The sequence below is a fragment of the Carlito syrichta genome, unplaced genomic scaffold (assembly GCF_000164805.1).
Source record: "Carlito syrichta isolate Samal-C Ts95f unplaced genomic scaffold, Tarsius_syrichta-2.0.1 Scaffold255597, whole genome shotgun sequence".
NCBI classification, from domain to species: Eukaryota; Metazoa; Chordata; class Mammalia; order Primates; family Tarsiidae; genus Carlito; species Carlito syrichta.
In genome coordinates this window covers 106,105-118,930 of record NW_007199693.1, presented here as the reverse complement: position 1 = coordinate 118,930, position 12,826 = coordinate 106,105, and the positions used below count along the sequence as shown (strand labels likewise).

The 12,826-nt window shown below is 55.3% G+C and overlaps 1 protein-coding gene across 1 annotated transcript in view; it reads left to right on the top strand.

Annotated features, from left to right (window-relative positions):
- The window catches only part of RP1L1 (RP1 like 1), a 14,845-nt gene that overhangs the window by 871 nt on the left and 1,148 nt on the right, over window positions 1–12,826 (top strand). Inside the window, 3 exon segments of the mRNA XM_021709553.1 lie at window positions 7,020–7,158; window positions 8,697–10,468; window positions 10,470–12,824. Of these exon segments, the coding sequence (XP_021565228.1) occupies window positions 7,020–7,158; window positions 8,697–10,468; window positions 10,470–12,824 (4,266 nt within the window).

Sequence of the window (12,826 nt, the reverse complement as noted above, 5' to 3'; positions counted from 1 at the left end):
GCCCAGGTGGGTCTCGACCCTGCGAGCTCAGGCAATCCACTCACCTCAGCCTCCCAAAGGCACGGGATTACAGGCTGAGCCACCGAGCCTGGCTGCAATACATTTTTAAAAAATTAGCCAGGCATGGTGGTGCGTGCTTGTAATTCCAGCTGCTAAGAGGGCTGAGGTGGAAGGATTGCTCAAACCCAGCAGCAGGTCAAGGCTGTGGTGGCCGTGAGTGTGCCACGGCACTCCAGCCTGGGCGACAGAGTGAGACTCTGACTCAAAAAAAAAAGGAGACACTTGATCACCTTGCTACCAATGAACAGAGTAGATACGTGCAGTCAAGTCAATTAATCAACAAGCAACAGTTATTCACATTTTTAGCTACTATTTAGCGCATAGTTAGTGCCAGTCACAGTGTCTTGCACACTCATTTTTTTTCTTTACAACCCCTTTCAGTGAGAGTTGAGTGCAAAAAACAGAACCTACTCAAGGTACCTTAAACAGAAAGTGATTTGATACAGGGCATTGGTTGGGGGCGGGGAGGTTCCAATCTTTGGGAAGTTAGAGCGTGTACTGGAAGCTGGGTTTGCAGGAATGGCTCTCAGCCCCTCTAGGAAGCTACTCTCTCTGATGGAAGTTTCCATGATTATTGAGTTCAAGGACACTTGTGAATGTAATTTTTGCCATCCCGGGTTCTGCAGAACATGCATTTCCACCAAAAGGTGGGCAGACTGGAGGATGGAGGTTGACTGATCCAATGCACAATCTCCTCACAATCCAATCTTATTGCTACTTAACACCCATATGCCTCATTCCACCAATACTTCCGTTTACAGACATCAGCTCAGCAACGTTCTACGTGACGATGTAGCTCTCCCTCCTATAATCGATGCCATGTTCACCTTCTCCCCAAAGTCCATCATCGCCGTGCCATCCATCTTCTATTCAGTCACAATCCCACCTTGATATCCTCTCTTTCAAGGTCTCACTGTCAAGTCCACGACCGTCAAAATGCCCTATATAAAGTAGTCTAGGAAAGCCAGAGCCAAAAATAGAAAAATTGATTAATAGGTATACCTAGCAGAGCTGTGAAGAAAATCAAGCTGTTTACCACAAGGCCATTGTTGAAAGTTCTTAGAAATTTCCTTTCATGGATCCACTCCATGTTTCTTGGCCTTTCACCAGCACGCCAGCTGACTGTGGCTCCATACCTGGCAGAGCGACCAAATCGTATTCCTGAGGGGTCTTAGGCCTTGGGGATCTTCCCTCCATGGGACTGCTGTGGTCTTGTGTTGACATTTACCACTGGACATAGCAGCCAGTGGGTTTCCTGGGTAATAGATGACCTCCTTCCTATCCCCTTGTGTCACGGCAGCCCTATTTTTCCTTGATAGTCAGAAGCAACCTCCCTGTCCAACACAGAAGCCTCCTTGTCGCCTGTTGGTTCATGGTCACAAGAAGCCCCGTACGGCCAGGTGACTGTTTTGGCTTTCAGTTCCATGGAACCACTGTTGTATCTCTTGTGGGGATCAGTCTTCTTTTGGTCCTGGGACCTCCAAACCCATGAAGGTTACTTCTACCCAAAGGATGACTTTACAGCAAAAGAAGTGAGATGGTGGGCTTATACTCATGGAATTCACAATGTAGCCAGCAGAGCCCAAAGTTGATGAGATGGAAAGCAACAGCTAGCAGCTAGGTCATAGGTGTCATGGTGAGAGGAGCCACTCCTGTTCTCACCTCTTTGTTCCCAGCTGTCTGGAGTCTCTGAAGAAGCAGCTCTCCAACTCAGTTGCTCGTTCAAGCACATGTGAGCGGAGGACCCCAATAAGCCCCAAATTATCTTTTGACAAGCAGGGTTAGGGTTAGGGCTAAAGTGTTCTGGGAACCTATCGACTTTGGTGTACCAGCTAGCGTTGTTGTGAGAGGCTGCATTGGGCTACAGTGAATTTTTTGTGGCAAACAGGTGACTGGTTCTTCCATCATGACACCACACCTGCCCACGCTGTGCTGAGTGGTCAGCAGTTTTTGACCAGAAACATCATGACCCCCGTGCCCCACCCTCCCAATTCACCTAGTCTTGCACTGAGTGACTCTTTTTTGGTTTCCCTGGATGAAAGAAGGGAAACATTTTGCTAATGTGGAAGAGGAAAAAAAACAAAAGGCAGAAGCACTAAAAGGCATCGACATGGATAAGTTCAAAAACCGTTTTGAGCAGTGGAAAAGCATCTTGATAGGTGTATTGCATCAAACGAAGAGTACTTTGAAGATGACTGAAGTTTAAACGTGTAAACACAATTTTTATCAGTAAGTTCCATTTTGGAGGGTCTCTTCTTGTATCATACCCTGTAAGACACATCTCAACATCTCAACATCATAAAGCGCATCGTAAAGTGCAGCCCAAACCTGATCTTCCATAGAATGTTCCACTCTTCTATAACTAATTTATAGAAATTAGAACTGTTTGGGGTGATGGCATACATAGGGAGTTCCACTGGTATGAGCCCATTGTTGTACATCCTCTGCTGTAAAATCAGTTGTTGGGGTAGGTGTCTTCTTCCTGGGTTTTGGCGGTGAGAACAAGGCATTCAGTGGACGGTGGTACTGAGACAGGATGGTGGGCAAAGGAGCCAAGTCCACCTAGAAAACGAGTGTTTGAGCTGGGTTCGGTGGTTCAGCCTGTAATCCTGCGCTTTGGGAGGCTGAGGTGAGTGGATTGCCTAAGCCCGTGGGTTCGAGACCCACCTGGGCAATTTGGCCAGACCTCATCTCTACAATAAATAAAAAAATCAGCTGGGCATGGTAGCGGGCGCCTGTAATTCCGGCAACTTGGAAGGCTGAGGCGGAAGGATCGCTGGAGCCCAGCAGGTCGAGGCTGCGGTGGCCAGGAGCATGCCACTGCCCTCCAGCCTGGGCGACAGAGTGAGACTCCAACTCAAAAAAAAGAAAAAGAAAACGAGTGTTTGTTCCAGTGAGGACAAACTGCTGATGCCACCATTATAGAGAGCTTGAACATTGTTGTCTTCCCAGCAGGAGGCTGGCTGAGTCCCTCAAGGTACGACCCAAATCATGAGCACTGGTCTCTGCTCTTGACTGATCAGGCCCGGAGCAGAGGTGGCAGCTGGATTAATAGGAATGAGTGGAGCTTCTGTGGCTGTCCACATGACTTTGTCACTTGGTTCTTGAGCCACCTGAGTGTGCTGTGGGGTGGCAGGAAAGAGAGAAAGATGACACCCCAGGAGCAGGCTGCCTTACCCACAGGAGAATCACCTTTCAGTGAACACTCACTTGAGATACAAATGTTTTCACTCTCTGGGCCCGTTCTGAGAGACCCAATCACAGATTCTTCTCGAGACTTCTTGTCACCTCTCCTTCAGCCCTGTTCTTCCAAGCCCCTGATTGTCAGAGTGAACTGCTCACCGCCACCCATCAATGGCTATAGAACCTCTCACCATTGCTCCTTCCATGAAAAATAGCCAACCCAATCGTACTGTCCCTTGGGCTTTCCTTTCCCACTGTCCTTCGTGGCCCTCTGAGTGGGTCTGTCATGCCACAGAAGTCAACTGTTGGTCATGTCAGCAAACTCTTGCAACCGTCTGAAAGCCGGAAGGAAATATTTTCTTCTTCCGTGAGTCAGTGTAGGGGATTCCCAGGAGCAGGTGAACTGGGGGTGTGAACCACCTGCTCAAGAAACTCACACTCAGTTTGCACTTCTTGAGTCTAATCTAGTCCATGTCACTTCCACCTGATAAGTGTGAATGCTGTCAACACACCACACCTGCTTTTTGGCTTTACGGAGCACATGGCACCTGATTCCGCTGTATTTCAGCAGCCAGCAGAGCTAGCTTCTGCATCTGAGGATTTGTCTATAAGAGAAAAGAGGGCCGAGCTTGGTGGCTCAGCCTGTCATCCCAGCACGTTGGGAGGCCGAGGCGGGTAGATTGCCTGAACCCACAGGTTTGAGACCAGCCTGAGCAACTTGGCAAGACCTAGTCTCTACAATAAATAAAAAATTAGCTGGGTGTGGTAGCACGCCCTGTAGTTCCGGTTCCTTGGATGGCTGAGGCAGAAGAATTGCCTGAGCCCAGCAGGTTGATGCTGGGGTGGCCGTAAATGTGCCACTGCACTCCCGCCTGGGTGATAGAGTGAGATTCCAACTCAAAAAAAAAAAAAAAAAAAAGAGAGAGTGAGAAGAGAGATTCTTTGAAAGTGGTTGTAGAAGCTCCTAAGTCCTCCATCCATCCTTGAGGTGAGAACTTTGACCTTGAACTTGCCATTTTTAAAAAAAGTCAGAGCAGCCAGCTCACTCCATAGTCCTTGCAGCTGTCATTCTCATTGTGAGAGTCTATCATGGCAGCCAGGGCTGGGTCCTGCTTTCAGGAAGCACTGCTTTCTACTATCAGAGGGGATCACATAAGAATTATTTTGTTGCTGTGTTGTGTCTTGGGCTCTCAGTGTTCCAAACATCAGCAGGTTATCGTCACCTTCAAACCCAACCAGGTGAGATAACAAATTCCAGATTCTATTGTCTGCAACCATGTCCGCTATCACACACGTCTGATGTCATGTATGTCTGATGTCATACACATGGCTCAACACAGGAAACAGAATCCTCTCTCAGCATCTTAAGGAGGGCTTGATGCTTAAAAATTCACTGAAAGGCTGGAGGAACACAGGCTGGGTTCTTGATGAATGTTCCCAGAATATCACAGAATCCACCTGTTAGGGCACACACCTCCAACACAATCAGGAAATCGGGTTTTCGAGGGTCATCTCTGGAATTACTGAGCTCAGTGTCACCCCACCATTGTCGGAATTTGGAATGGGAAGGTCGTGGGCCACTGTCTATGGGTATTCAGGAGCCGGCACTTGGATATTAGAAAAACAAGGGCAGATTTTGCCATTTTAGCTGCACACTTGCCTCGACACCCTTGACTTCGTTTTGCTTGTGGTCATCATCAGGCTCAAAAAGGAAGAGGGTCTGTGCTTTGTGTCTTGTCTCAGCGCACCTAATTGGTGGGACCTATTTCATGTTTCGAACATGCGCTTCAAGAAATTTGGGGAATGGGCCGGTGGCTTTCTAAATTCTGCAGAACCAGGAAGCTCACCAGAAAGAGAGGAGGACAGACATGACTAGTCTAGGGCATCGCATCCACCACACGGACTCATGATATGATTATCCCCTTGGGACAGGTGAGAAAGTGAGACCTAGAGGTCTCATTAGTGCATGGCTGGTGGACGATAGAGTCAGCATTAATGGTCTCAGAGTCATTATGCAAGGCTGCTTTTGTGCACTGACGATATGTTAGCAGGCACTATGTAACATCAACAGACTTAAATAAGACTAGGTGCCTACCTTTTGTTAGCTCACAGGTTAGTGGGTGCGGTGAGGGAAAGAAAGCAGGGCACAAAATAAGTGAATTAGAGAAGACTACACCAAGACTTATTGCAGAGCTATTAGCATTTCTGTAGATATAGTGATCTAATTTCTCCCAGGAAGGTTCCATGATCGTCAATTTGCAGGTCCTCTACCAGTTGGGCATTCTTGGTAATGCTCTTTTCCCCATGGCTCCTAGAACCTACCTCTCCTTAGGGATGGGAGAGTCATTTGGTCTTGAATTATTTCTTCCCCAGAGAGTCTTATTCCCTTGAAGTGTGGCCACATCTGTACATCATCACTTGGGTCATGTTTGTATTTGGACTAGAAGTCTATATTAAAGAAGAAGTGTAACTGGTAGTTTTTTGGTTTTGGTTTTTGAGAAAGCAAGATTTATGGAGAGGACAGAAAACCTCCCACAGTAGGAGGGGGGGTTGCCCAGCATCTAGTAGCTTAAAACAAACTTCTCATTAACTGGGCTGAAAGATCTGATGTGTAACAAACTTGTATGTCATTTTTGGGTGCGAGAATGTAAGCGTTATCTCCCTGTTTTGTTTTGTTTTTTGGCTAATGAGTGCACTCTTCTCATTTTAAAAAAATGAAAAAGAACGTGTTCTGCACTTTAAGGATGGAAATACACACGCCCCCCGCATTGCTAATAACAGCATAATGCTGTCAATAGCGCACACCCTCTGATTTGCTAGGGCCTCTGGGGCCAGGGACCTGTGTCCTGGAATTGACTCCAGCCATGGTATTGCCTGCTCTGAGCCCAGTAGTGAGCCAAGGACATCCTGCTGGGGGGTCTGGGGGTGGGGTGGGCAGGAGCCTACAGACTATGGTAGGAACCTGGAAGGGAAGGGATCCCTGTGGGAGAGTGATGCCTAGCTCCTCTCCACGCTTCTCGGCCAGAGGCAGGAGCGACGGACTCAGACTGCACCAGAAAACATGGAAGGGACACCAGAGAGGACCCTCCATTTGGAAGAAGTGAGGGGAGAGTGAACCGGTTCTCTATGTGGAAGCTGGAGGACTTTCGTGTTCAGTTGCTCTAGGAAAAATTAACTTACTTTGTGCCGCTCTCACGTGCTAACCTGTAAGCTAACTGAAGGTGAGGACCTCGTCTCATTTGGCTGTTAACTCTATGCAACACTCCATGTAGTTGTTCATGGTAAATGCACGATAATTCAAAAGTCTCCCTGCAGTACAGCTCGGAAATCATGAATGCTAGCTCTATCGTTTGCCAGCCATGCCACTAATTTTTGGAGGGTGGATGTGTGGATTCATACAACAGTATTCCAGAGGGTCAGTGTGTGGATTCAGCAATGATATTCCGGAGGGTGGGTGTATGGATTCGTGCAACCGCATTCCAGCGGGTGGGTGTGTGAGCAGAGGAGCAGCCTAAAGGCTCTGAAGCCTTTTCCACCAAAGGCACCTAGAGTGACCTTCCATCTCAGGTCTCACGCCTGGTGGAGGGAGAGGTGTCGACAGAGAGGGAGATCGTGGTAGGGGACCTCAGTCCCCATGGGTGAGGGAGGCATCTTGGGAGTGGATGAGCTTCTTCCTCAGATCCGGGCGAGATGTGCAGAAGCCAGGAAAGGGCTGGAGAGCTGGGCTCCTTCCTCCCGGGGCATCAGGCCTGCTGACCCCACGCTCCCTCCTCCAGGTGGACTCCCTGCAGGCCCTGCTGCACAGCCCCTCCGTGCTGGTGTGCGCCGGCAACGAGGCCTTCAGACCTCTGGCCACGGAAGATGCCAGAAGAAATGGGATGGAAGCATCTGGGCTGACTTCAAGGACCAAAACCGGTGAGGTGGCCTTCAGGTTTCCCTGGTCTGATTTGCACTGAGTGGTGGTTCAGTAGGGCTGCATAGATGTCCTTTCCTGATTCTTTGGGAAACCTGCCTTTGGCCCAACTCTTAGGTATCCTAGTCATTTTGGGGTCTCTTTTGCCTCTTCCTTCTCCTCATCATCAACCTTCAACGGGGCTGGACATCTGACAGAGTTATGAGAGAGCAGAGTCTGGTGTTTAGATAGAACAGAGCTTCGGAGATCTTGAACTTAGAGTTTCTAGGATCTAAAAGAATTTGTATTAAGAACCAAGGTGGGCATGACACCACAGCGGTGATGGGCCATGCCATGTGGCATTGGTATACTTTGGGAGTCACGACTGGCCCAGGTGACAGTGGGAGCCTGCAGAGGGGTCAAAGGATTAGGACTAACCATGACCATCAGTCACCCATCCATCATCTGTCCACCCAGCCAAAAGCCTCCACTGTGCCACAGTCTGGGCTATGTTATTTAAAAACAACCATAACAGCAGACCATTATTTTTTAAAAGTACGATCAACAAATGCAGAGTAAAAGTTGAAGCAAAATTGCTAGAATGATAATGGGGAAATTTGGCGAGTAGATAAAGTACTGTCTTTTGTGAAAGCTAAGAAAACACCAGCCATGGTTTTGCGATTGCCGGATGCCAGATGCCTTTGTCGGAGGTACAAAGACACTTCAGCTCAGGCCCCTTTCCTGGGGGAACCCCCAGTCTCACATGGTGCTTGTGGAGATGGCTTTCAAGTTTCCCCAGTCTTGGCCAAACCTTGGCCAAGACCTTCTTCTGTCCAGATGTGCGCCCATGGTCTATTCTTTGTTGCCCGTGGGCTCAGTCTCTGTCAGCCCTGCCCCCTTGCCCATGTCATCCTTTCTTAGGGTCCCTCTTTTCTATCCCTGGCGGTCCCTTCCTCTTTGTCTAACAGCTTGTGCGGGCCTAACTAGCAGGACCTGATATTGTGCATCCAGGCTTTTTCTTGCAATCAACCCAAGAGTTTGATGAAGGTTTGGGGAGTGAACCATCACTAATCTCTGCAGCTCATGTCACGGTTTATAATTGGGGCCCTCTGCAGCAGCCCTCTGGGCTGGTGGGGACACGAGGAGGGCTCCACTAGGCCCTGGGCACTGTTGTTCTGCCTGCCAACCCTGCCGTCTCTCAAGGACCTGGTCTGTGCCAGCAAACACACAGAAAGTTGCATATGCAAGAGCATGCATCAAATCAACGTGGCAAGATCGATATTATTGTGCTCATCCTACAGCTCAGAAAACAGGCTCTGCCAAAAGCTGCCCAGCTGGCATCAGACTGAATTCAGACTCGAGTTCATCCTTCTGGGCTCTGGCGGTTCATGGTCTGGTAGCTCTGCGTACAGTCATTCTAGAAAGTCCCTGCCCCGATATTTATGAGGCGGTGGTGCCATTCAGGTGGTGGAGGCTCGCGGCCACTTCATTCTTTCCTCCTGATGTTGTCCCCAGCAGCTCACTGTCTTTTCCTCCTTTCTCTTACTCTTCACCGTGCCAGGGACCTGGGGACCGAAGGCCAAGCAGAGCGTGATCCACTTGAGATCCCGGCCGGGCAGCAGGGCACAGCCGCCAGAGGCAGGGGGTCCTGGCCCCAACAGGCAGGACACGCCCGCCCAGCCTGGGCACTGGGTGGCTGGGGACGACATGAAGAAGAAGGTCTGCATGAACGAGGACGGCAGCCTGTCCGTGGAGATGAAAGTTCGCTTCCACTTGCTCGGAGGGGACACGCTCCTGTGGTCCCAGAGGGTGGGGAGGGCCAGCACCCTCACCGCAGCCAGTGAGGAGGGCACCGAGCTGGGAGAGATGGGCCCCCTCTGCTATGCGTGGAATGGCCATCCAGGGGGCTGCTCGGAGCCCGGGGCATGTGGAGCCAGGCCCTGTGCTGCAGGATGCCAGGAAGCCTTTGGCCGGGGCGGGCAGCTGGGCCCCAGGTGCGAGATCTGGACAAATCCCCTTCATGCCTCCGGGGGAGAGAGACCAGCTTCTCGGAGGAGGTGGGGACTGGCCCAGCATTTTTGCTGCAGGGGCCCCTGGACCCAAGGGGCCGCCAGCAAGGAGAGGTGCAGCCAGGATAGCACCAGCCTGGCCTCCAGCGCTGGCCACCCTGAGGGCTCCGAGCCAGTCTCTTCCAGCTGCCCCAGGACCCTGGATGGCGGCGTGGGCGGCATCGGCCTCTCTGCTCAGAGAGGGACAGAGCAGGAAGCTGTCAGGGGCCCCAGTGGGGGCATCCAGGGGCAGTGCAGATGCCTGGCACGTGGGGCCCAAGGCGAGGACGGAGATCCCTCCGATTCATCAGCCAGTGCCAGGTCTCACGAGGTGTCCAGAGCCTGGGGCTGCCGGGGTTGCCAGGGCAAGGCGAAGCCCAAGACTTCCCAGTGGGAGGCCATGCAGCGAGGAGACCCCGGATCTCCCACTCTGAGTTTCTCGTCTTTCAGGAATGAAGACCCAGAGGCAGAAATGCATGGACAAGGCAGTGGGCATTCCTGCTCCTGGGACGAAGAAGAAGGCTCCTCCCCACTTCCTGCCTGTGCCTTGGCCCAGCAGCTGGGAGGGACGCAGAAGAGCCTGGCTAGGGCCGTGTCCTCACCCAGCATCCCTGGCCTTGGCCAAGGGGCCCAGAGAGGCCACGCCAGGCAGGATCGCCCCCACAGGGACTCCCACTGCCCACTGAACTCGCCTGCAGCCAAGTATGCCCCGAGGCCTCCTGGCCAGGGAAGGGCCTGCCCGGACAGCCCAGCGCCACGATTTTCCGGAAGCCCAGTGGGCACCAGCACACGGGCCTCTGGGGATCTGAGCCCTCCCTCGTCGGGCTCTTTCCATTCCCAGGACCTGCCAGGAGCCAGCAACGCCCCCATCACACCTGCGAGCGACTCGGAGGGTGCCCCTGGCGAATACTCCCACGACGCTCCCTCTGCTGGGTGGGCTGGGGACGCAGGGTCTGGGGCGTGCTCAGTGGTCCCCAGGCCACCCCAAACACCGCGCTCCGGCTCGGTCAGAACCCCCGAGCTTTCCCCGCCGTCGGGTCGGCACACTGGACGGGCCGGGTCAGGGGATCCGGGAGCCCCCCCAGGCCCCTGCTGCTCACAGACGGCCCCAGGGGCCCCCCGCGGGCCCTCCTCTTCTGAGGCCCCCTGGGCAGGCAGCAGGTACTGCCCCACCCCTCCCAGGGGCCGGCCGTGCGCCCGCCAGCGCTCTTCCAGCTGTGGCAGCATCCACGGTGCTCCCTCAGGGCCGGGTGGGAGCCCACAGGAGGCGGAGACACCCCCAGGGAGGGCACACGCCGGCCTCAGGCCCCAACTCCAGGGAGGCTGGGAGAAGCATGCCCAGCTCCAGAGGGAGGTCTGGGGGGCTGTCTCCGGGGAAGGATGCACAGGGTGGGGGAGGCCCGGAGGAGCAGGGCCAGGGTGGCGGCGTGTCGCCTGGGGCTCTGCCCCAGGCCTCGCCAGAGGCCGTGGTCCGCGCGTGGCTGGGCAACATCCCCGAAGAGCCCATGCTCGTGAAATATGAGATGGTGGACGAGACCCCCCGGGCGGTCGGAGAGGTCCTGGAAGGCCCCGCAGAGGACCCCGGGGACGACCCTTCTCCCAGAGGCCTGGGGGAGGTGGCTACATCTGGGCAAGGCCCCCTGGAAGTGGAGGCCAGGAAGACCCCAGAGCCAGAGGGAGCGCTCCCGGCAATGGGGGATGCCGCTCTCCGGTCGGAAGAGGGTCCTTCCCAGGGGACAGCTCCGAGAGGGGTTTCTGGAGCCCCAGAGAGGGCCGAGGCGGGCCGAGGGGTGGGCCAGGGTGTGCTCCCCAGCAGGGTGTCAGCATCCGCCCAGATCATGAAGGCCCTGATGGACTCCAAGCAGGGCCGGCCCAGCAGCCTGCCTGAGCTGTCCAGCCCGGTGGCCGGGAGGCTCAGTCGCTCAGCCGGGGCCCTCATCACCTGTCTTGCCAGGCTGCGGTTCTTTGACGACGACCTTGGGTCTCCTGCTGCCGGCAAAGGGAGGCTCACGGATTCCCCTCGGTACCGGGAGCTGCTGAGTCTCTCGCAGGCCCTGTGGCCCGGGTGCGACCCGGGGCGAGGCCAGCTGGACGCTGGCCTCCAGGAGGCTACGTGGAGCCCTTCAGGCCTCGGATGCCATGCCGTGACCGAGGACCTCTCGCCCACGTCCTCCTCGGGCGTGGACGTCAGCAGTGGCTCTGGTGGCTCTGGCGGCTCCGGGGAGAGCAGCGTCCCCTGTGCCACCGACAGTGCCCTGGTCCCTGAGAGGACAGAGCTGCCCCTGACAGTCTCCTGCCAGACGCCTGGCTCTAGAACCTCAGAGAACCCGGAGGACCTGGGAAGCAGGCAGCAGAGCGGTTCCCCAGCCGCCTCTCTCCCCCAAGCCCTCGCTTGCGGCACCAGCATGGATGGAGCCGAGGGAGGCGGGGAACAGGCAGCCGGCGAGGGCTTGGAGCAGCTGGTTGCAGGCACCGGGCAAGATGAGGGGGCACGGCCAGAGGGACTTGACGAAGGAGGAGAAAGGGAGACGCCGGAAGGGGGTGTCAGAGAGGAAGGGCTTTCAGAAGGGACTGTCGGCAGCGGGTGGACACTGGCAGGGGCCCGAGCTCCATGTGGGTACTCAGAGGATGCAGGGAGAGTCGCTGGCTCTGCAGAGGGGTTCCCCGTTGAGAGGAGAGAGGAGCCCACTGAGCCCCCCAGTCATCTCAGGGCGGGGGACTCCAGTGCCAGTGAGGGCCCGAGTGGTCCCCAGCTGGAGCCCGGTCTGGGAAGGCCTCCTGGAGTTGCCGAGATGGAGGGCGTGCAGACCCAGGCCCCGCCTGCCCCGGGTGCCGGGGAGAAGCAGCCTTCTGGGGTCTGCAGGGCGTCTCTGGAGGCCGACCCCATCGGGGTGTCTGCGCTGCTGAAGAAGATGGAGAAGGCCTTTCTGGCCCACCTGGCCAGCGCCGTGGCCGAGCTCCGGGCGCGCTGGGGCCTGCAGGACCACGACCTGCTGGACCAGCTGGCGGCCGAGCTGCAGCAGGACGTGGGCCAGCGCCTGCGAGACAGCACCGAGAGGGAGCTCCGGAAGGTGCATGGCCGGACAGGGAGGACGGCCCTCCGCGGGGAGCTGTCCCTGCAGACCGAGCAGCGCCGGCGCCGTCTCCAAAGCCTGCACAACCTCTCGGCCTTCACTGAGGGCACCTTGAGCCCGGGGCCCCGTTCCCTCACCCTGGAGGACGGACGAGCCCTCAGCAGGGCCCTGGGGACCCCGCCGCGGGGCAAGGAGGCCGAGGGGGAAGAGTTCTGTCCCTGCGAGGCCTGCGTGAGGAAGAAAGCGAGCCCTGTGTCTCCGAGGAGGCTGGCTGTGGGGGCCGCCAAAGCCCCCATCCAAGAGGCCTTTGACCTGCGGCAAATTCTGCAGAGGAAGAAAGGCGGGCGCATGGACGGGGAGAAAGCAGAGGTGGCCCCTGAGGAGCCAGGGACAGAGCCGCTTCGGGAGGACGTCTCGGGGACCTGGACTGGCCCGCGAGCGGATGGAGGGCCGGAGCTGGGGCTCGACCTGAGTCCTGGGCTGGAGGAGCGGGAGGCAGGGGAGGGGGGAGAGGAGGGGGGAGAGAGAGAGGAGGGAGGAGACAGGAAGGTGATAGCGGAGGGGAATGT